The sequence below is a fragment of the Benincasa hispida genome, chromosome 4, assembly GCF_027475165.1.
Source record: "Benincasa hispida cultivar pf3 chromosome 4, pf3_genome.v1.1, whole genome shotgun sequence".
Taxonomy (NCBI): domain Eukaryota; kingdom Viridiplantae; phylum Streptophyta; class Magnoliopsida; order Cucurbitales; family Cucurbitaceae; genus Benincasa; species Benincasa hispida.
The window spans coordinates 27,172,374-27,193,592 of record NC_143481.1 but is presented as its reverse complement, the minus strand read 5'-3'; the positions used below and the strand labels follow the sequence as shown (position 1 = coordinate 27,193,592).

At 33.0% G+C, this 21,219-nt stretch overlaps 2 protein-coding genes across 2 annotated transcripts; both read right to left on the bottom strand.

The window, feature by feature from the left end:
- Nucleotides 1–8,181: 8,181 nt before the first annotated feature.
- Nucleotides 8,182–13,225, bottom strand: PBA1 (N-terminal nucleophile aminohydrolases (Ntn hydrolases) superfamily protein). The gene is made up of 8 exons (XM_039028068.2): nt 12,948–13,225; nt 12,159–12,235; nt 11,880–11,935; nt 11,076–11,148; nt 9,903–10,014; nt 9,488–9,561; nt 8,703–8,777; nt 8,182–8,607 (listed from the first exon to the last, which is right to left on the bottom strand). The coding sequence occupies exons 1-8, from the start codon at nt 13,054–13,056 to the stop codon at nt 8,476–8,478; spliced, it is 708 nt and encodes a 235-aa protein (XP_038883996.1). The 5' UTR covers nt 13,057–13,225; the 3' UTR covers nt 8,182–8,475.
- A 2,842-nt stretch (nt 13,226–16,067) lies between these two features.
- Nucleotides 16,068–18,527, bottom strand: LOC120075179 (gamma-glutamylcyclotransferase 2-1-like). The gene is made up of 9 exons (XM_039028374.2): nt 18,199–18,527; nt 17,768–17,891; nt 17,616–17,692; nt 17,424–17,480; nt 17,289–17,345; nt 17,139–17,179; nt 16,938–17,009; nt 16,770–16,849; nt 16,068–16,670 (listed from the first exon to the last, which is right to left on the bottom strand). The coding sequence occupies exons 2-9, from the start codon at nt 17,874–17,876 to the stop codon at nt 16,480–16,482; spliced, it is 684 nt and encodes a 227-aa protein (XP_038884302.1). The 5' UTR covers nt 17,877–17,891; nt 18,199–18,527; the 3' UTR covers nt 16,068–16,479.
- Between the last annotated feature and the right edge of the window lie 2,692 nt (nt 18,528–21,219).

Genomic DNA, 21,219 nt, shown 5'->3' with positions numbered 1-21,219 from the left:
GAGTACATGTTAGTTTACATTCAAAGTAATTGTATTTCTTTAGAATCTTTTCTACATAGTGAGATTGATCTAAAGAAATTCCCTTTTCAGACATAGTCACTTTTATGCCTAAGATTACACTCTCTTTTCCTAAGTCTTTCATATCGAAGTTTGTACTCAACATGAATTTCACATCATTTATAACGTGCAAGTTCAATCCAAAGATTAACAAATCATCTACATACAAACATAAGATCGGGCAAAGATTGTTTTTAAACTTGTAGTAGATGCATTTGTCACTTTCATTGACTTTGAAACCTTTAGACAGGATTAGGTTATCAAATATTTCATGTCATTGCTTGGGAGCCTATTTCAGGCCATAAAAAGATTTATCTAACTTGTAAACCTTGTTCTCTTGGTCGTGGACTATGAAGCCCTCAGATTGTTCCATGTAAATCTTTTCTTCAAGTTCACAGTTTAAGAAAGCGATCTTTATATCCATCTGATGTACTACAAGGTTATATAAGGTAGCGATAGAAAACAATACACGGATTGAGATAATTCTAGTGACAGGGGAGAATGTGTCAAAGAAGTCTATGTTTTCTCGCTGTTTAAAGACTTTTGCTACTAACCTGGCTTTAAACATGTCTATTGTCCATCAGGTCTAAGCTTCTTCCTTAGGATCCACTTACATCTTATTGCCTTACAACCTAGGGGTAGGTCTACTAAATGCCAAGTCCTATTTGACTCAAGAGAGTCCATTTCATCATTTATAATTTATTGCCATGAGTTGGCATCTACAAAGGACAGGGCTTCTTTTAGGTCTTTAGGGTTTTCTTCTATGTTATAGGCTTGGAAGTCATTCCCAAAGTTCTTGACAGTTCTAGTTCTTTTGCTCCTCCTAGGGTCTGGGTCAGCTTCTTCATTAGTAGTTAGGTACCTAATAGGTGGTAAACTACTAGAACTTCAGCCCCCCACTATTCTTAGATTTAAAAGGAAATCTACCCTCAAAGAAGTCACATCATTTGACTCAATGATCACTTGGTTTACTAGGTCATAGAACCTATAGGCTTTACTATTTACGACATAACCTATATAGACACACTCATAGACTCTACTAGCAAGCTTTCTTCTTTTGGGGTCAAGAATTCTTACAAAGGCTAGACACCCCCACCCCGTTATAAAGTATGATGACAAGTTAGGTTTCTTATTCTTAAGGTCTTCGTAGGGTGAAGTTGTGTTTTTAGATTTTGGTATTTTATTTAGAACATAACATATGATAAGGATGAATTCACCCCACCAATAAGATGCAGCTCCTAAGTTGAACAAAATAGCAACTACTAATTCATATAGAGTTCTATTTTTTCTTTCTGCTTTTCCATTCATTTCAGGAGAATAGGGTGTAGTTTTTTCATGTATTATTCCATGCGAGTTATAGAAAACATTAAAACTGTTTGAGTCGTACTCAATTCCCCTATCACTACGAAGTCTCTTAACCTTTCGGTTAAACTGGTTTTCTACTTCAATCACAAAAAGTTTAAAGGCATAAAAAACATCACTTTTATTTTTCAGCAAATATATGAACGTGAAATCTGAACAATCATCAATAAAAGTGATAAAGTATCTTTTACTATTTCTAGTCAAGACACCATTAAATTCATATAAGTCATAATGAATTAAATCTATAGATCAAATTCCCTAAATACAGATTTATACGAAGTTTTAGTTATTTTAGCCTAAATATAAATTCGCATTTATCAAACTCATTCATAAATAACTTAGGAAATCAACTCCAACTTAATTATGTTACTAATTAATTTTTTTTTAACATGACAAAGTCTAGCATGTCAAACATTGAATGAACACAACATATAAATGGAAGATGTTATTTTATTTAAGTTTAGGTTTAATTTGAACATGCCCTCAGTTGCATAACCCTTCCCTACAAATACATTATTCTTAGTGAGGGTATATAAGTATGCCCCTATTGCCTGAGTGAAGTCAGCCTTATTGAGAAGATAGCCCGAGGCCATATTCTTTTTTGATCTCTAGAGTATGCAAGACTTCCTTAAATGTGAGAGTATTTCTGGAGGTAAACTTTAGCTTCACCTTGTCGATTCCAGCAATTTTCATTGAGTGATGATCCCCCAACAATATGTTTTTAATCCTTAGTTTCAGTGTAAGATTTAAAGAGACTAAGGTCATGACAGACATGGTGCACAGCGTCAGTGCCTATCCACCACCTCTTGGAGCCACCGATCACATTTACTTCTATGATCATGGTGTTGAGGTTGATACCCTAAACTCTTGTTGGGTCCTTTAGTTTGTAAACACTATATTAAACAAACACTTGTGATGTAATAATATATGATATTTTCTTCACTGCTGTCTATAAAAATGGGATGTTTTATTTGCTTTACCACAAACTAATAAACTAAGATCCCTGGTTGTCGTTGTAACTTAAGCATGTATGTGGAGACATATAGGTGGATCATGCCTTAAGTGATAACCAAAATGGTCTTTAGTATATGGATATAGGAGGAAAACCTTATCTTGGTGACGCTACGGATGCAGCCCACTTTGTAGAATAGTTACAAGTGTTGTGACTTGCTACAGATGGTCTGATCCTGATCATTTATGTAGAGACATGCAAGTGGGGGTGTCCTATAAAAAGAAGTTTGTATAAGACCGAACCACGAAGTGTTAGTCTCATAATATAACGCCATTCATGACAGAGACTTTACTTCACTAGGATGACCATAGGTAACATGACCTTAATCCTGAGTGAGTTGGGAACTCTTGCCTTTAAGGGCGGTCCTTTGATTTGCATGGGTGCGAGTGGCCAGATTGCTGACTCAAACCTACCACTTTAGGGATTCGTTTGATTTGGGAGCTGGGAACTCAAATACACAGGATGAAATTCACTCGTTCCCCGAAGCAGGGGTAAATAGATAGATTGCTCCCTTAAGGGCTGATTCCGAGGCTTGAATAATGTGGCACCACACGCCTTCTCATGGCTCGAGAGGTGTCCATACATAGTAGGGCTATGTTGTATTGTTCATTAGAGGGATCAGTGGTACTTAAAGAGTTAGATGTAACTACAGGGGTAAAACGGTAAATTGGCTCAGCTATACTTACAGCATCTGTGAAAGGTTATCGTACTGTTGACTGGTTATATTCGATGGACACAGAAATATATCTGTGGTGAGAAGAGTGCAGTTGTCAGTTTTTAGTGGAATGTTTGGCAGTTAACGGATAGTGGATCTCGTGGCGAAAGAGTTTAGTCAGCTATTCACGTACCGTTGGAGCTTTGAGCCACAGGTCCATAAGGTCCCCTTGGTAGCTCAATGGATTCATGTTGAGAATCAGTTTTTGGGTCAGTTTGAAGTGTTCAAATTGACAAGAGGGAGTTTGGTTATATATGATATGATTAAACTGATCAATTATAATGATATAGTTGACATGATGTATGAGATACATTAATTGGAGGAAAATGATATAAATATGATTTATATCTAGTGGAGGAAAAAAGGACTATAGTTTATATGTTGCATATGATGTGATATTAAACTATAGGTTAAAAATATAATATGATTATATTTATTTTAATTAAACAGTTATGAGATAATTATTGGTGGTTTTTCTCCATAATCGTATGAAATAGTGGGAGGTTGCACTCCGTTTTCATAACTAAAGAATAAAATGAAAATAGTTTTTATTTTGCAAAAAGATCGGATATCGCTTCACGATTAGTACACTGCCTATCGTCTAGCTAACGAGAGCATACACGATAGCTCAAGTTTTCCTAAACGATCATGTACACGTGCAAATTACATAAACGATCGTATAGCTTTTTTTAAACGATCGCGCGCAAAAGCGAGATCTCCCAAATGCTCGTCGAAAAAATCATCCCCGTTTTACTAAACGATCGTGCACCCTTTGCTAAACGATCAAGCACCCGTTTATACGATAGATACAAAATCTCCCCTACTTGATTGGTCGTTGTAAACAATCGTAGTTTCCTCATCCCCTCTACCAAATCCAATAGAGCCCATACCTTCTGGATTCTCACTCTGAGAATACCGAGGTTATTGAGTGGTGGTGTCCTCCTTAGTGCCTGTTCGTGTAAAAGACCATTCGGTGGTGAGTGACAGCAAGATTTGGTGGATGATAGCCTTAACGATCACAACGAAAACGAGAGTTGCTGGTTCTGACAAGAGCGAGAGATCAAAGAAGAAAAGTTCTTCAAGAGGTATGTCTCTCGGTCCTTTGTTACTTAATTATGTAAAGCATATCGTAATTTGTTAGTAAATGCATAACTTGTATGTTTGTTTGTGAATGTAATATTCCTATCACAATGAATTTAGAACGATCTTGCTTCCGCTCATAGGTCCTCTTTGATAAAAGTTCCTTCACATGGCTACTAAGAGCTCCTCTGTTAGGTTTGCCTGCTCAGCAGGAGGACACTTGTTCCTACAGTCCTAGCCATATGCCTAGGTTTGTTACAATTAAAGCAGATGAACTATACCATTTCTCCGAAGGGGGTTTATGTTTCTTCTAGTTGTTATGGTTGTTGGATCCACGGATTCTGATCTTTCCTCTTGGTTCCCTTTTGTTTTTTGTCAGGTTTCACAACAGTTGAGATGGGCTTTCTCAGTATTATGTTTACCTCCTCCCTCTGGTCCTACTTCCAGGTCTCCTCTTCAATCTTTAGGCAGGTGATTAGACTCTTCAAGGAGAACTCCTTGGTCTTATGCCTCAAGGTATTCTAAAAATCCTTCCACAATTTATCAATAATAACAGTAACTTGAAATTGCTCATTCAGGGTCATACCTTCGCTTATAATTTCGTGGGCTATCTTCTGCAATTCATGGGATTGGACCTCTACATACTTGTCATCCGTCATTTGATATTTCAAGTACCAGCTGACGACATACTTTTCGAACTAGCCTCTTCGGTATCATACTTTTTCTATAGGGTATCTCATACTTCTTTTGTTGTCTTCATTGTACTGTAATAATCATATAGATCATCAGTCAACCCATTTAATATAAATTTTTTGCACAAGAAATCATTTTCTTCCCAATCACCTACATCATTTATTTTTTGTTTAGTCGGATCTTCCTTTGGCACAATTGGCTTCTTCGTAGTATAGACAATAGATATCTTCTTTATTGTGAGGAAGAACAGCATCTTCTGCTTCCATCGTTTGAAGTTTGCTCCTTCGAATCGAAATGGACGGTTGAGATCGAAGGACATAATATTAGTCTGGGTTGCCATCGCAACAGCGACAGATCGAATCGTCTTAAAATTGTTGGAATAGCTACCTCTGATGGACAGAAAACAGTTGCTATCGAGTAACGTCTAATGTTGGAAAATAACCTGCAAAACAAAAACCGGCTATAGGCCAAGTCACGGAGCTATAGCCACGTCGTCTCCAGGATATAACAGTCCAAAATAAATAAATCTGCCTCGATCGAAATTGCACTAGAATCGAACGGAAAACTCACAATATTCTAAAACAAAAGTATCTCGAAAAACGTAAAATTAGAGGAAATAGTAAAGGGAAATCTTTCATCTGGAAAGCAGAGAAGAGAGGAGAAGATTGTTGTTATATTTAGAATGAATGAATTCGGCTGAATTTATAGGCCTTGAAGGCCAACGGTTGCGCAAAACTAACCGGGAGAAAAACGTGCACGAGGGAGAAGTGTACAAGAAGACTGAAAACCGAATAAATTTTCTTTATTTTAAAATAACAATAATAAAATAAAGAAATAAAAAATAAAATAAATAAAAGTTGAGGTAGACATGTGTGAAATGCCCACCAAATCCATCTTTGCCTATCTCCTCACCTGACCCACAACTAAAGGTGAGATTTATAAAGGAGACTCCAACTTACAAATTTAGCAACGTGGGATTTCTCATAAAGGTTATTTTTCTTTTATTCAAGTTTTCACCGACAATCCATAAATGCTCAGCAAGTTAATAATCACAAGTAAAAGACCAGAGGACTGGTTCTGAACACTAGTTTAGATATCGATTATTGCAATAAAGGTCACGATTCATTACTCTTAAGAAGTTGCGGAACCTAATAGTTAAAGAAACGTTGTTCCATTCGTTTTGATTCTCAATCTAGACGAAGCAGTTAGGGGAATATAGATAGAAAAAAGAGTTCATAAAAACAGACTGACTAGCCATCGAGAACAGCAGGGAACGATGTTGGAACGCGACCCAAAAGAACCTTTACAACTTCATCGGCTAAGAGGCTTCCATAGACGAAAACGCGGGTAAAACGGATTGATCCGACGGGAGGAGAAGCGGCAACCACCACCGGTGACGGCGACGGATCCGTCGAACTCATCTTTCACGGCCAGAAGTGTTGCTCAACTGAGAGTTCTAACCAAATGGGAGGGGAGCCGAGGGAAAATGGAAAAAAGCTTTCATTCTTTTTTTTATTTTAAGTACATAAATTAAACTAAAAGTAGAGATCAAAATGAAAAAGTATAAAGACCAAAATAGTATTTAAAGTTTTTTTTATTCTTTGTGATAAAATGATGATGTAAGCATGTAATACTTTTGGATTCTAATTATTTTTAGGTTAAAAAACTCTTTTGGTCCCTACACTTTCTAGAAGTAACTGTTTTAAGTCTTACCATTTTTAATTTAGTTCATAATTTTCATAACTAGCAAATACTAACAAACTAGTTCTTGTATTTTAAAATTTTTAACAATTTAGTCCCTATCAAGAAATAGCTCATCAAAATGAAATTTCAATTTTTATTACGCAATAATTTAGTCATTATAATTTATAAATAAGTTTCTACATGTGTTAAAAATTACAGAGTATAAAGATTAAAGTGTTACTTATTAAAGTTCATGGATTAAATTATTATAAATTTGAGAGTGCAAAGTCTAAATAATTATGACCTAAAGTTTGAGGACTAAATTGTTATCTTACGAAAGTTTAGAAACCAAAAGAGGTTTTTTAATCTTATTTTATACCTTCAAGGGGATATTCTAATTACTTTCACTTACTTTTATCTTTCATCAGACATCAACTACCTATTTCAAATGACCTAATTCAATGCTGAAAAAATATCAAGGGGAAGTTGAGGATAATGATAAGTAGGGAAAAGAGGAAGAGGAAGAATAAAAAAGCATTTACAATATTTCAATTCTTCATGTTGTTAACTATCCTAATTGGAGTATAGTAAATGTTGATGATAATGTATTACCTCGAATCGTCAAATGTCAAGTAGGAAGGCCTTGAAAACAAAAGATAGCTTCAGTAGGTGAATTGATAAAGTTGCCGAAATTGTATCATATTATCAACGTGTTTGGTCATAATCAACGAACATCCAAAGTTTCTCTTGATGAATAATGATGACTATATCGAGTATATTAAGAGCAAGCAACTAAGTATATCATTGTGTTGTTATTAATTATCATGAATATGAACAAATGTGTATGATAGACTCGAGATGTGTTTATAATATATTTTCAAGTGTTTAATTTAAAAAATAAGTCATGTTAGAATAAATTGAAATGTTTGACAACTACTCAAAATAGTTTTTCAAGTGTATTTTTATTAAAAGTGATTTAAAAAAAAAACATTTTTTTTTCTTAAGTCAATCCAAATGAATCCTTACTCTTTATTATTGAAAAGGTCGTGGAAGAAAAAAAAAAAAAAAAAGCTTTACTACAGAGCGAGTAAATGATATAGGTGCATCATACTATACTAGAAAGTAAATATTTGAATGAATGAATCAAGGGAAATGCCCAGAAAAAGAAAAAGTTCAAAAACTATGGATCTGGAACTTCTCCCAATTTAAGTTGAAATCGACTTGTCCATAGTTTGTGTTCTAAGAATGAAGAAAACACAAGTCTACACCTTCGATTATAGAAGACATTGGGTATTTAGGACAATGAGTAAATTGTTTAGTAATGGAGTTCAATGTAAAGAATAATAAATCATGAAATAACAATCCAATACTAAAGATGTGTGGGTTTCCTTTAATGCATGTCCAAAAAGCTAATATAGATACTCAAAGTTATGTTATTATTATTTTTAATATAACAATTGCGGACATTTTCTAAAGTTCAAAAACTAGAATAGAAAGTTAGTTCTTAAGTTGAATTTTGCCAAAAACCACATGTACCTGCTTCCACCCTAACCTATAATCACAAAAATATCAACGCCCATACAGGTAATACCAGTTATATTACTACCTATAATCCCAAGATTAATCACAATAACGATGTTACAATCTTTTCATATGCCACAACAAGCATGTGCCATATACCAGGACTAAATTCAAACATGGTACATTGAAAACTCATGCAAAATAAAAAAATAATAATAAGGTTTACAAAGAGGTACTGAGTGAAGAGAACAAATGCGATTAAGCAGGTTCTTTTTTCTCTTGTTTCCAGAAAAGTAGAATAGCCTAACCAGATAACTACCAGAACTTTTGGCAAAGATCCTTGCATTAGTGTTTATATGTTCATCGGTTCGGGGCTAGAAGCATTCAGCACATCCAGTAACGAATTTTTAGGCTCTAATTCCTCGTGCCAGAGCGGTAGCTGATCACCAGGATAGAATTTTCTTGTCACTCCCTCGGAATTGATCTGCCGGAGTTCACGCAATGGTTTTTAACTATGAGAACAGAAGATTGGACATGTTTTAAAGTAATAGTTTATGTGATAAAAGGATGTTATCTTACAGTAACAGTACGGACAACACCACCACTAGCACCATCTCGGGCAATGGCAAGAGAAACGGCCTTAACCACCAATTGCTGCAAATAAAAGCATATAATCAGAGAAAAAAAATCTTGTCGACAAAGTTCAAGCCTCAGAAGTTGCAGTTAGCAAACCCAACCTTAATAAGTGCTTTCTTGAAGGTGTTTAGAATGGCATATTTGGATTGATTTTCTAAGTGCTTAAAAAAGTGTTTCTATGTAAAATTTAAAAAACAAAAAACAAAAAAACAAAAACAAAAATAAAAAAACAAAAAACAAGAATGTTTTTAACCACTTAGAAAGCCAATACAAACAAGCCCAAAGGCCTATTTTAAAATTGATTTTGAAATGATTAAAATCAATTTGTCATGTTCAAAATTATTATGAAACATGCCTTTAATCATTCAAAATCAATTTGATGTTTGATTTTTCACTTTTAAACGCTATTGTCACACAATCAAAATCAATTTAAAATTATTAAAAACATATTTCAAAATGATTTTGAAAAAGACAAAAGTAATGTAAACTATATCAAATTTACTCCCAAACATGTCTACAGTCATCTCAAATTCACACTAACTACGAAAGAATATGCCTCTTAAGTCTTACAACTTACAGGTAAACAAGGAATGTAGAACAGGGAAATACCCATATTTGGAAATCGTAGGAGCCCAGAAGTATTCATAAAGATATATATATATTGAGTCAGCTAGCACAAAGCATATAATAATGGAGAATGCTTAATTCACCAATAATAGTAGAAATACCTCAGCTTCTTCCCTGGTCATTCCTTCTTTCCATGCTTGATCAAAAAATCCATACAAGTAACTGGAGCCAGATCCTATGAAATAATAAGAACCAAGAGGAACCAGGTAATGGTCGTAATTGCAAGCATCACAAAGGATTGTAACAGTGAATTGGTGTTCTTCTCAGACATCTAATTACGGAGAGAAGAGAAGGGGGGAAGGGGAATATTTTCTTGACGTAGAAGACATGCTTGAGAATCCTCCTTATGGGTTAAGCAGAAATCATAAAAATCCAATCACAATTCATTCATTCATTCAAGGATGATAAAGCAGACTATCCTGTCATAAAGCTAGAAAACACAAGGATGCCAAGGAAAAAACTCGTCAAACATCATTACTTTTTCAATTATAATTAATAGGGCATAAACGATTTTACCTCCAATAGCAAATGGCTGCTCTATTATCGTTCCACCAAGAGGAATACCATAGATTCGACCACCTTCATACTTATCCCATCCACCAACAATAAGGCCAGTTTGTAACATATCCTGCCCATTCAACGAAATGACATTGATATTAAAGAAAGTACTCAGTTTGGATTAAAAAAAAAAAAAACAAGAATACAACTTTACTTAAACATAGCAAAGACCATTCTCGTGAGCATTTTATTAAAATAGTTGTGACCTCATCTATCTAACAAGGATAACAAAGTCAATCAAACAACTTTCCAACAAAAATAGAGAAGTTAAGCGAGGTTTGGTTTTGGATTTGTCGAATGGATAAGTTGGGATAAAAGTGAGAAAAAGAATAACAAATAGAAGAGGAGGCTTAATATAGAACCCTAAAGAACATTCATTCTTTCCCTAAGTCGAGTTCTTACACAACCTGTAATAATCCTTAACGCAATTAGCATATTTTTATGAGAAGCTCCAAATCATTTTCAAGAAAGTTCGCATTTGTTGAGTCTCACATGTTACAAGTTCTGTATTGTTAAGGAATTGAAGTATTAACATGTCTTCATTTCTTTTCCTCTCTTTCTCGTTTTATTTTAACATGCAACTCTGAAATGTTCATTACACAAGAACAGAAAGGAAGAGAACTTTGATGTTCTACTCACTGCAGAATTAACTTTATATCTACTTTCACAAGTTGGGATGCTCCCTACTCCTCCCTTTTTGAATTCATATTTGAACTTTATACAATTACTTGTTATTCCAAAAAAGAGGGCAAAACTTATCAATCTACAATCATTAAGGATAAAAATATGCACATTTACAACAGCCCATATGGCAGTTTCCCTTTCAGAGGAAAGATAATGGTTCTGTAGATCGATATGATTGTGGTAACTTTCTGCAAGCCCTGGTTGCCAAAAACAAAAACAAGACAACAATTATCTAGAAAAGAGGTTTCTCTTGTCTAGCAAGACACTTGTGTGATTAGTCTACTTCCATGATTTTGGCCAATTGGAGAGTTTTCTTTCTCTCCTCAGATGGGTTGGGGTTGGGGTATTTACACTGTTTCAATGAAATGTTATTGTTTCTTATCGAAAATTTCTGTGCATACATATTTAGCATGCAGTAATCTTTAACAAACGAATATGAGCTCCTACCTTGTTGTTATATGCTAATAGCCTAACAAGGTTTGCAGCCACTTTAACAGTTGCAGGCTGGCCAAGCTGTATCCTGTGCATCAAAGATAATATACAATCAGCAAGGACTCATCAGGTCAAAACATGCCTATGAATTCGTTCGACTACCTCACTTATATCAAAGGAAGTACCATTAATAAAAACAAAAACCAGCAAGCAGAATGAGTTACAACCATCTTTAGGTTGACATAATTTGCCATAGTCAGCAATTTAGAATAAAAAAGAATAACAATATCACAATTACCAAAACAGAAACCTGTCAGATAGTTCGTAGAGGAAGAATAAACAAGTACATTTACCTAAAGAATTTATAAACAAACACCACCTTTAACGAATCCCAAGTACACATTCCCACCAGATCAACCATATCTAGTGTTACAACAATAATCCCAGGACAGCATGACCTATACACTGGGCATTTTCCGCATCAAGCTAGTTAACATAGTGGCTAGCCATTGTATTAAGTGAAGGAAAAATCAAGTCATCATGCTTCTTAACCCAACACTGTAATTGTTGATATATGGTTCAAATTGTTTCAATAGCAATATAGCACCAAAATAAAGTAAAGAATTTTCCACTTTTTGTACAGTTTTGAACCCCACTGAGAAACAATAAAAAGAAATGCAGTTGCTAACAGATCCAATCTTCCCAAATCCATCACAACCATTCAAGTAATAAAAGAAAATTGCTCAATGTGATCAAGTTATAATGAACCAACAAATTCAAAGTTGCAACATACTATCGCCAATAATTAAAAGCACTCACGTATGCTGATGAAGGAAGTGACGCACATAATCAGAGACAATTTGAGAATCTGCAGCCTGCAAGAGGCATAAAATAAACCATTTATTTAACAATACCAAACACCCATGAACTGAGAGATTTGTTGATATATTGATGATAGAACAAGAGGTTGAGGGGAAAATTGAAAACATAAGACTTGAACTAAACACTAAACTTAAGCAGAACAAAACTTATGAAGTATTGTCACCATCAACATCTGACTCAACAATTTAATATGAGAAATAACAGAAATGGAAATACCGAGCCAGACCGACAAACATAGACGTTGTCAGTAAGCTTTGTAATCTTGTCTGATGCACGATTAGCCACATAGACACCTATCACAAGAAAAATAAAAGAAAAATGTCAATATCAAAGCAGCGCAAGAAAGCGGGCACAGAGGGAACAGGCAACAAACAAACCAACTGAGATTTATTTTTCCATTTCAGATTGCTTGGGAGTTGAGTTTTAAAAACTCCTCTGATTTTCAAAACAAAACAAAAAAAAAAAAAAAAACAAAAAACTAATTAAGATAATATGGTAGCTGTTTTTACAAGTTACTTATTCCTCCAGTACATAATTTTTCACATGATAAAGCTCGTTCACTCCCACCACTACATTACATAAATTTTCAGAACCCGTCACTGTAACAGACAGTATTTACGAAAGCTCGTCATTTTGAGCAGCTAGGCTTCAAAATACCCGCCTAAATTTCAGACATGTAATGTTCCAAAAAATGCAGAAGATTCAATTACTCTCGCTAGATGCCAATCGTGGGTGGGGGTGGGGGGAACTAGTAAACTACACGAGAAATGAAGTCTTTCAATGGTTACACCTACACAAAGAAACTCGAAACAACAAAGCCAAGCTTAATTCTCAATGCGATGCATACAAAATGATTTACATTCAAGGTCGATAGAGAAGTAAATTCTTACTACTTGTACTCCACATACATCTAATCATTTCGGACATCTCTTGAAGATAATATTCGTAGAAAAAAACGATGAGTACTAAGAAATTAGGGCTAGAAAGTGAATACGATAAAATTACCAGTGCTGGTACGAGAATCCGCGCCGAGGATAACGCCGCCGTCGTATGTGACGCCAATGATGGTAGTACCCATGGAGTGAGGAGCATTGAGATCCATGTTGAGATCCATGGCGCTGAGAATCTACTCCAAAGAAACTTAGAGCGATATTCAAATACGGAAGTGAAAGAGGAGGGATTGCCGGAGAATGAAAGACTGGATTTTGGTGTTGGGTGCTTTTGTTCTTCGACCTTACTTCTCGATCAAGTCGTTTTTTCTTTTTCTCTTTTCTTTTTCTTTTTTTTTTTTCCAGTTCTTTTCCCCCCTAGCGTTTTGCTCGTTAGTTTTGGGCCGGAGCTACAACATTGGGCTTGGAGCTAAAGCCCAAATCATTGGATTGTGTATATATTGATTTGGGCTTTATGACAGCCCAAATCAAGTGTATAAGTCCTATTGTAAAATTTAGACTAAATTAATTGGGAATGTGTTGGTTTAGCAATAAACATTCAAAATTAAACCCTAAATCTATTTCTTCTATTAAAAAAAAAAAAAAAAAAAACTAAATCTATGTTTTTTGTCCCCCCCAAAAAAAAGTCTAAGTTTAAATTATAGTATATAATAATGTTCTGACTATAATGAAATAAGTGCAAAATAAGAACATGAATAATACAAGGGAGAAGAAGGAGAAGGAGAAGGAGAGAACAAATGAAATCGTCAAATCCATTGACGTGTGTTTATAAATGAGCCTAACATAAATATAAGACAAAAAAATTATGGGATTAATTGGGGTGAATGGAATGATTTTAAAATCGTCCAAATTACTATAAAACATGCTTTAAATCACCTAAAATTAATTTAATATTAAATTTCACACTTTTAAATGCAATTTTCATATCATCAAGATTAGTTTTGAAGGATTAAAATAAGTTTCATGTGATTTTGAAAATGACAAAAGTGACTTTGACCATTTTAGAATCACTCCAAAAAATGTCCATTACATGTAACATATGAGATTTATGAGACATTTAATTAGAACATTCTAAATATTACGAGTTAATTGAGAATATTTATAACACTGACTTTAATATTTGAAACTTTACGGACTTTCACAATTGTGAGAGGTTTATAATTTATTAAATTAATGTTGGTGATTTAGAAATTTTAGAAAACGTCAATCTATGCATGTAGAAATTGTTAAGACAAGTATCATCGATCAAAAAGTTAGAGAGTCGAATTCTCTCTCCAAAATATTGTTAAACTTTTTTTTTAAAGGAAAAAAACAAAAGTAAAAACAAAAACAAAATGAAAGAAGGAAAGAAAATTGTAGTTCTTCAATCTATGATTTTACATTTTGCCTTAATTTGCCAAACATGCATGTCCTTGTTAACAAGTAACATCTTTACAAATTACTCTCTTCCATGTTAACTTTCTACCTAACCAACAAGAATAAAATCAAAAGTCAAATTTGATGGGTATATATGATATGACGATTTTTTATTGGACAACATGCGAATATATTGCTTCTATTAAAACGATGACAAAAATCCAAGACTTGTAAAATAATTTGGGAAGGAGATACTTGGATGCAAACAAATTTCAGTAGAAAAATAAAATTTAAAATTTATTTGGAATACATTTTCAAGTGTTTAATTTTAAAAAAAATAAGTCAATTTGAAAAAAATTAGGATATTAGACAATCATTCAAAATAGCTTTTCAAATATATTTCACTCTATTTTTATTAAAAAAATGTTAATCATGAATAAAGAAAGAAAAGAAAAACAAATAAACTCAAAACAGCCAATCAAAGCCCGGGGAAATTTTTGGAAAGTGATTCCAATAATTGAAAACTAACGTTACTTATTCCAATACATATTGATTGACCCAAAATTTAAATTATTACATTTATTTTAATAAATTATTACTTTTATCATTTTTTTAATAAGTAATATTATTATATGACAACAAGAGGGATTCCACGATCAAGGCACCAAAAAATCTAGAAGAACAAAAAACACTCTACAATCTGGGGACCTTAGAAACAGGACAAATAGAGTTAAAATATCCAAACAAAGAATGAAGAAATCAAACAAACTAGATAAGTCCATGAAGATCAATCCACTACGAACAGCACACACTTTTATCATTATTTCATAATCAACAAGAGAAGAAAAATCGTTATAAATTGCACTGCCATCTCTAATCTAGAAAAGTAAATCGTTAGTTAAGATCAAGTATAAAAAATTTGGATTGTGTATCAATTAACACTCAAAACTAAGGCCACATAACCACGTTTACTCCGGTTGAAAATTAATATATGCTATTAGATTTTTTCTTAAATCAATCAAGTCTTTTGATTACTTTTGTTTTGATTTACCTGCTTTTCGTAATCATAATGCGATTTGAGGCCCGCTTTGAAATTTGTAATCAGATTGAGCAACAAAAGGTGTTCAATCTAATTGCGGTTGAAAATTGAACATTAATAGTAACGATAACGGTAAAATATGAAAGATTCACAATTCTAAGTAAACGCGATCAAAAGAAATTAAATTGTATTTATGATTCATCGCACCAATTTTCCTTCACGTTTTGGTAAACATGGCTTAATAACTGTGTCAAATTCCATCAAAGTAGCAACAAAATAGATGATGAAAAACTACTCAAATTTATATTTAAAAAACAATTCTCAAAATCTTTTACGCGTAAAAATTAAGCATTAGAACATATAATTTAAGATTTAAATGAATACAAATAATAGTGCACAGATGTGTGTTAGGCTATAGTTCATATCCCACTACCTTATTTGTATTTAAAAAAGAAAATTATTAATTTAAAGTTTTAAGCTATATAACCATCAAATTAGTATAAATATAAATTATTATTTGCCCAATGTTTTATAACGTTTATAATTCAAAGTCTTTTTCATAGTCGGGAAAATTTTATATATTACAGTAGTATGGATAATTTTCGATTATACTTCCACTCATTGCAACCCACTTTAAAAAATAGAGTGTGACCCATTGACTTGAATACAGGTCCGCCCTGCAGCCTTTCAATCTTTTGAACATCTTGCCATTGAAAGCTACATCACACAATTCAATCACATGGATTCATGATACACCTCAAATATCAAGAGATAAAACACTGAAGCAAAGTGTAATTTGATTTTGTATTCAAGTTATAAAGTAAGATCCATAAACATACAGTGTATATTCACTGTTCAGTATCTCATTGTCCAACTACAACCTCCAAACCTAATGCGCTAAGTAATATTCCAACAGCGAAGAAAGCTCATTAATGGAGGACATGGGAAGTGTGAGAAAAGCTCAAAAGCTAGATGTTGATGCAGATCTAAGAACGCAGAAGAAGAAACAACTCTAATGGGTCAGATCAGAAACAGCGAAGTAAAAATCATAAATGAATCAGAGAAGCTTTTAATGGGAGAGTGCAGAAGAAAGAAGAGTGACAATCAATCAATCAAATCCAAATGCTTCGTCTTCTTAGCTCTTGAGTTAGCCTAACTTTCACCTTTCACTAAAACAATCAGTCCATACTTTCTAAGAATCCATGGCCATGGCGGCTTCTGCCAACGGATGCACTTGAACACCTGAGATGAAGGACATGAAAGGCAGGTGGGTCGTCGATCCAATCGGCTTCTTCTTCTCCTTCAAAATCACCCCCTTTCCAACCTTCCCAAGGATATTCCTCACTTCGTTTGCAAGCTCGATCACCATATCATCTTCGTGGCCTGATCAGTTATGCATATGGTCAATATCGAACCAAACTTAAATGCAACTGATACCAATCACAACAGAATTCAATTTTAATCAAAGAGCTGGCTTATTACCGATTTCGAACAAGGCTTTCTCTAACAGGAATAGATAGTCTCTATTGTTCCCACATGGACCAGATGCAGTTGCAATTTGGCTGAAAAGTAAGTAAATGAGAAATTTAGAATGAACCCATTTTAGAATGAATAAGACCACTGAAAGCACAATGCTAAACCTCTCATTACCTAGCCATTTGCTCCAAGGGAGCAGGTCCTAGATAGTATTTGTTTATCACTTTATCAAATGTAGATGTGAAACTGCATACACAAACATGGAATTTATGAGATCAAGAAAACAGAGATGTTCTTGTTCAACTTGTCCCAAATCAGATATAAACCAAAAATGACATGTTTAAGAGAATAAAAAAAATCCATTGATATGCTTACACTACTACTCCTGTCAATGTGGGTTCGAAAGAGTCTTCATCCTGAATCAACAAAGGGAACCAATCGAAAAATAAGAAAACAACAAATGAAACGATCAATTGAAACACAACTAATAATGAAGCAAATTCTTGCATATGGCCTCAGCCTTACCGTGTAGAAGTCTACAATAGTCTTTTGGTCATACTCGCACTCTCTCTTCTCTAGATACTACATTGCAAAAGACAAAACGGGTAAGGGAATAAATTCTGGTTGTGGGTGAAATCAAGATAAATTTGAGAGAAATACCTCCATGGCCGCTCTCTCTCTTTCAGGACATCCACGGATGCAAAATGCAGCACCCCACTAACAGAAAGAAAGAATGCTAATTAGGTAAGATCTTAAATTACTGATTGAGCCAAAAGCTTAAGAGGTAAATTTAATGTCATAAAAAATTAGCATTATTGATAAAGAATACAATGAAAAAAACTCGAAACGTACACAAATTGATCCTTGTTTGGGTTCTAGCGTGAGAGTTCTAGCAGGATGTTCAGGTGTACCTCTATGATCAATACAAGCTGTGTAATGGAAAATGTGATATTAGAAAACTTTTGCTGTCATTAACGAATTGGAATGTTAAGGAAGAAACTTACCAAGATCGAATACACGCCTATAATCTCTAATGAAACCTATCACTTTCTCATCGAAGTCGAATCCTGGATTCCACACAAGAGATCCATAGCCAAAAACCCAAAGAACCATGATTGAATCGAAATCCTGCAAGAGCAATTTCCCCCAAAATCAATCAATTAGGGCAGTGAAATAGAGAATCCCCAAGGTCCCTCTCGTCTTACTCTGTACTAAATGGTTAATTCATTACTCGATTCAATCAAGAAATTCATTCAGTTTACAACAAAATCTCCTAAAACTACTCGAATTCCTTCTCGCTATAATGAAATCAAATAGAAAAATGGCATGGTGGCAAAACAGAACACAAAATCCACTGCAGCGAGAATAATTACATGATTTGATTCGAAAAACGCAGAGATAAAAAGAAAAGAAGAAGGGGGGAATTGACTCTTACAAGAATTCCAACGAATCTAACACCCGGAAGAATTGCGGTGATCCGATTGAGAGAGAAAGAGAGAGAGAGAGACGAAACGAAGAGCTATAGCAGCAAGCAAGAGAGAAACGAAAAGGCTAAACGGATTTGCGTTTAGCTGAAGAGAAGAAAAGCTACGGGGTTTCTCTCTGCCAACTGTTTCTGATTCTGCTGGATGGAAGCTTGAAGAAGAGAAGGAATTTATAGCCAATGTCTTACCAAAACGGAAACCCATGGCGCCATGGATGGTGCTCCCTTTCATGCATATGCATGTCCTTTTATTATACATACATTTCCCTTAAAAAACATGTGTTTAGTCCTGAATTTTTTTTATCTTATATACATTTAATCCTTATATTTTAAAATAGATCTTCCTAATCCCTAAATTTTTAAGGATAAATTTATAAGATTTCAAATTATTTTTTTATTATTATTTTATATAATTATATGACATTGTTTAAATTAAAAAAATAAGTTAACAAGAGAATCATAAGTAAATGACATGGTATGCTAAAGTTTGGATTGAAAGATATGAGATGAGATAAAAGATAAATAAACGAAGATGGTCAACGGTTAAAGAAACCATTAAACATAAACATACATTTTGAGATCATAAAAACTAAAATGGACAAAAGTTGAGAAATCTAAAATGTATAACAATGAACTTGTTAGACACTTTTTAAACGTTAAGGTTTGCATTTATTTATTTAAAATAAATGTTTGTATTTGTTGATATCTAAACTTTCTAAATTACAACTTTAGTTATGAAATTTTAAACTTTTTGTTCACAAATCTACTAAACACAAAATTTAGTCGGTGTTGCATTTGACATAAAAATTTTAATTTATATATAATAAATTAATTATTTAAAAAATCAAATTTGACATAGACTTGTTAGACCCAAAATTACAATTTAATAATTTACTATATACACTTCGAAAAGTTTACATAAATAAAAAGTTGGTTAAAAACTCAAAATTTAGGGAGTAAACTCGTAGTTAAAAAACATAAATGAATGCATTTCACCATCACCATCATGCATGGCCATGCACATTACCATCCATGACATCGTAATATTGTGAGGTGAAAATTAACTTTTTTTTAAAAAAAAAAAAAGTGAAATTAGGTTCTCTTTTTAAGTGAAAAATTCGTTAAAGTGGAAGATTCGTTGAACCTGGTCGGAATTTCAGCTGTCAAGAAGGCATTTAGTACTGACTGGCATGGAATTGATATGGAAAAATTGAGTGTTTTGTTTCCCTCCCTGTGATTTGATTCAATGAATCTGGACATTTAATTTTCAATAGAAACAAAATCTTCATTCAATTCCTCTGTTTAAAGACCCCTGATTTTTCTCCTCGATTGTATCTCTTTGTAAGTGGTTCTATTTTCAGAGATCCAGTTGTTAATTTTGGAAATTTGTGTTTTTTTAATTAATTCAAATTTATTAATAACTTGCAATTTAAAAACTTTTTAAATTGAATAATTTGTTATCTGGTATTTTCCAAAAACAATTAAATGGCCTGCTTTTAAAGTCAGATAAAGGCAATAGGGGTTATTCAAGCAAACCATTAAAGTTGGAAAAAAGAAGAAAAGTTATAATACCAACAATTTTAAGAACCTTAGAATTTAGTTATTATAGTTGTAAAATATAGTTTTTTCTGTTTATAGTTTGAATGGTTTTACTTTTAAATACTTTCACGGATAAGATTCTCTCTCCTTTTCTTAATTTCAATTTTCAATCTTTCAAAAATGTTCTTCCACTTTTCTCCTTTCCACAATTCCATTTAATAGACACAAACTTTTCTATAATTTGATTTTTTAAAAATGAGTTTAATTTCTACATTGATTCAACTAAATTTTGTGTGTAATTTGAATTACTTAAATGAGTTTAGTCTATATATATTTTTTGGATTTTTGTTAAATTTAAATTAGTTGGTAAATTTATAGTTATCGAAAAATAGACATTAGAACACTTTCAAATTTAATGGTAATTAAAGTTTATAGTAAAAAAATGATATAACATGTCGATATTTTTATTATAATCTTTAAGGCTTGTGTTGGAATGCATGAAAAAACAAATTAAATCAAAATCAAAATACATTTTCTTTTAAACATTTTATTAATAAAATACTCATATATTTGGTTATACTTTCTCTAAAATGTTTTTATACGTAATTTTAATTGGTTTGTTCTACTCAAAATATGTTTATGAATGTCAAATTGCTATAAAGGACATGTACTAATTGTGTACTAAAAAACTATAAGCAAATATTATGAACTAGTTAATAAGCCGAAATTTGTATTTAAAACAATAAGATTGACTGTTAGACACCAGTGATTACCCGCTTCAACTTTTATGGAAGTGAATGTGGATAGATTTAGGAGAGGATAATGTGAAGGTGTTTTAGTCACAATTATATATATATATATATATTTATGAAATTTTGAGATGATTTACAATTAAACACAATATTATTCATTTAAGATTTGATTTCAAGTGTTTGACTCAAAAATACATTTCTCCCAAACCCATTCCGTCTTGTTGCCAAACATTATAATTTTTGTTAAATTATTTTTCTTAAAAGAACTAAACATTTGAAAAGTCAATTCAAACACACTCTAAACCATAGCATTAACATCAAAATGAGTTTAGCTCAATGATAATTTATATGATATTTTTTTTAGAAATTAGAGGTTTGAATGTTGGATTTCTCATTAATTGTTATATTAAAAAAGAGAGTATGTGATAATCCACTTGTTTGCATGAGAAGGAGGATTATTTATTTATTTATTTATTTGTTTGACGAAGTCTAAAATTGCTTTTGGTTGTATTGAAGGGTCCAAATTTCTTTTGTCAAAGTAAAGAGATGTCCTTTTGAAAAAATTCAGAATAATAAAATAAGTTTCAAGACATGGTGAGATTTTTGTTGGTTTTTTAACGTTGGACATTGGATTTTGACCACGTGTTTGGACGCGCCAATTTCGTCTTTCGTTTTCTGCTCT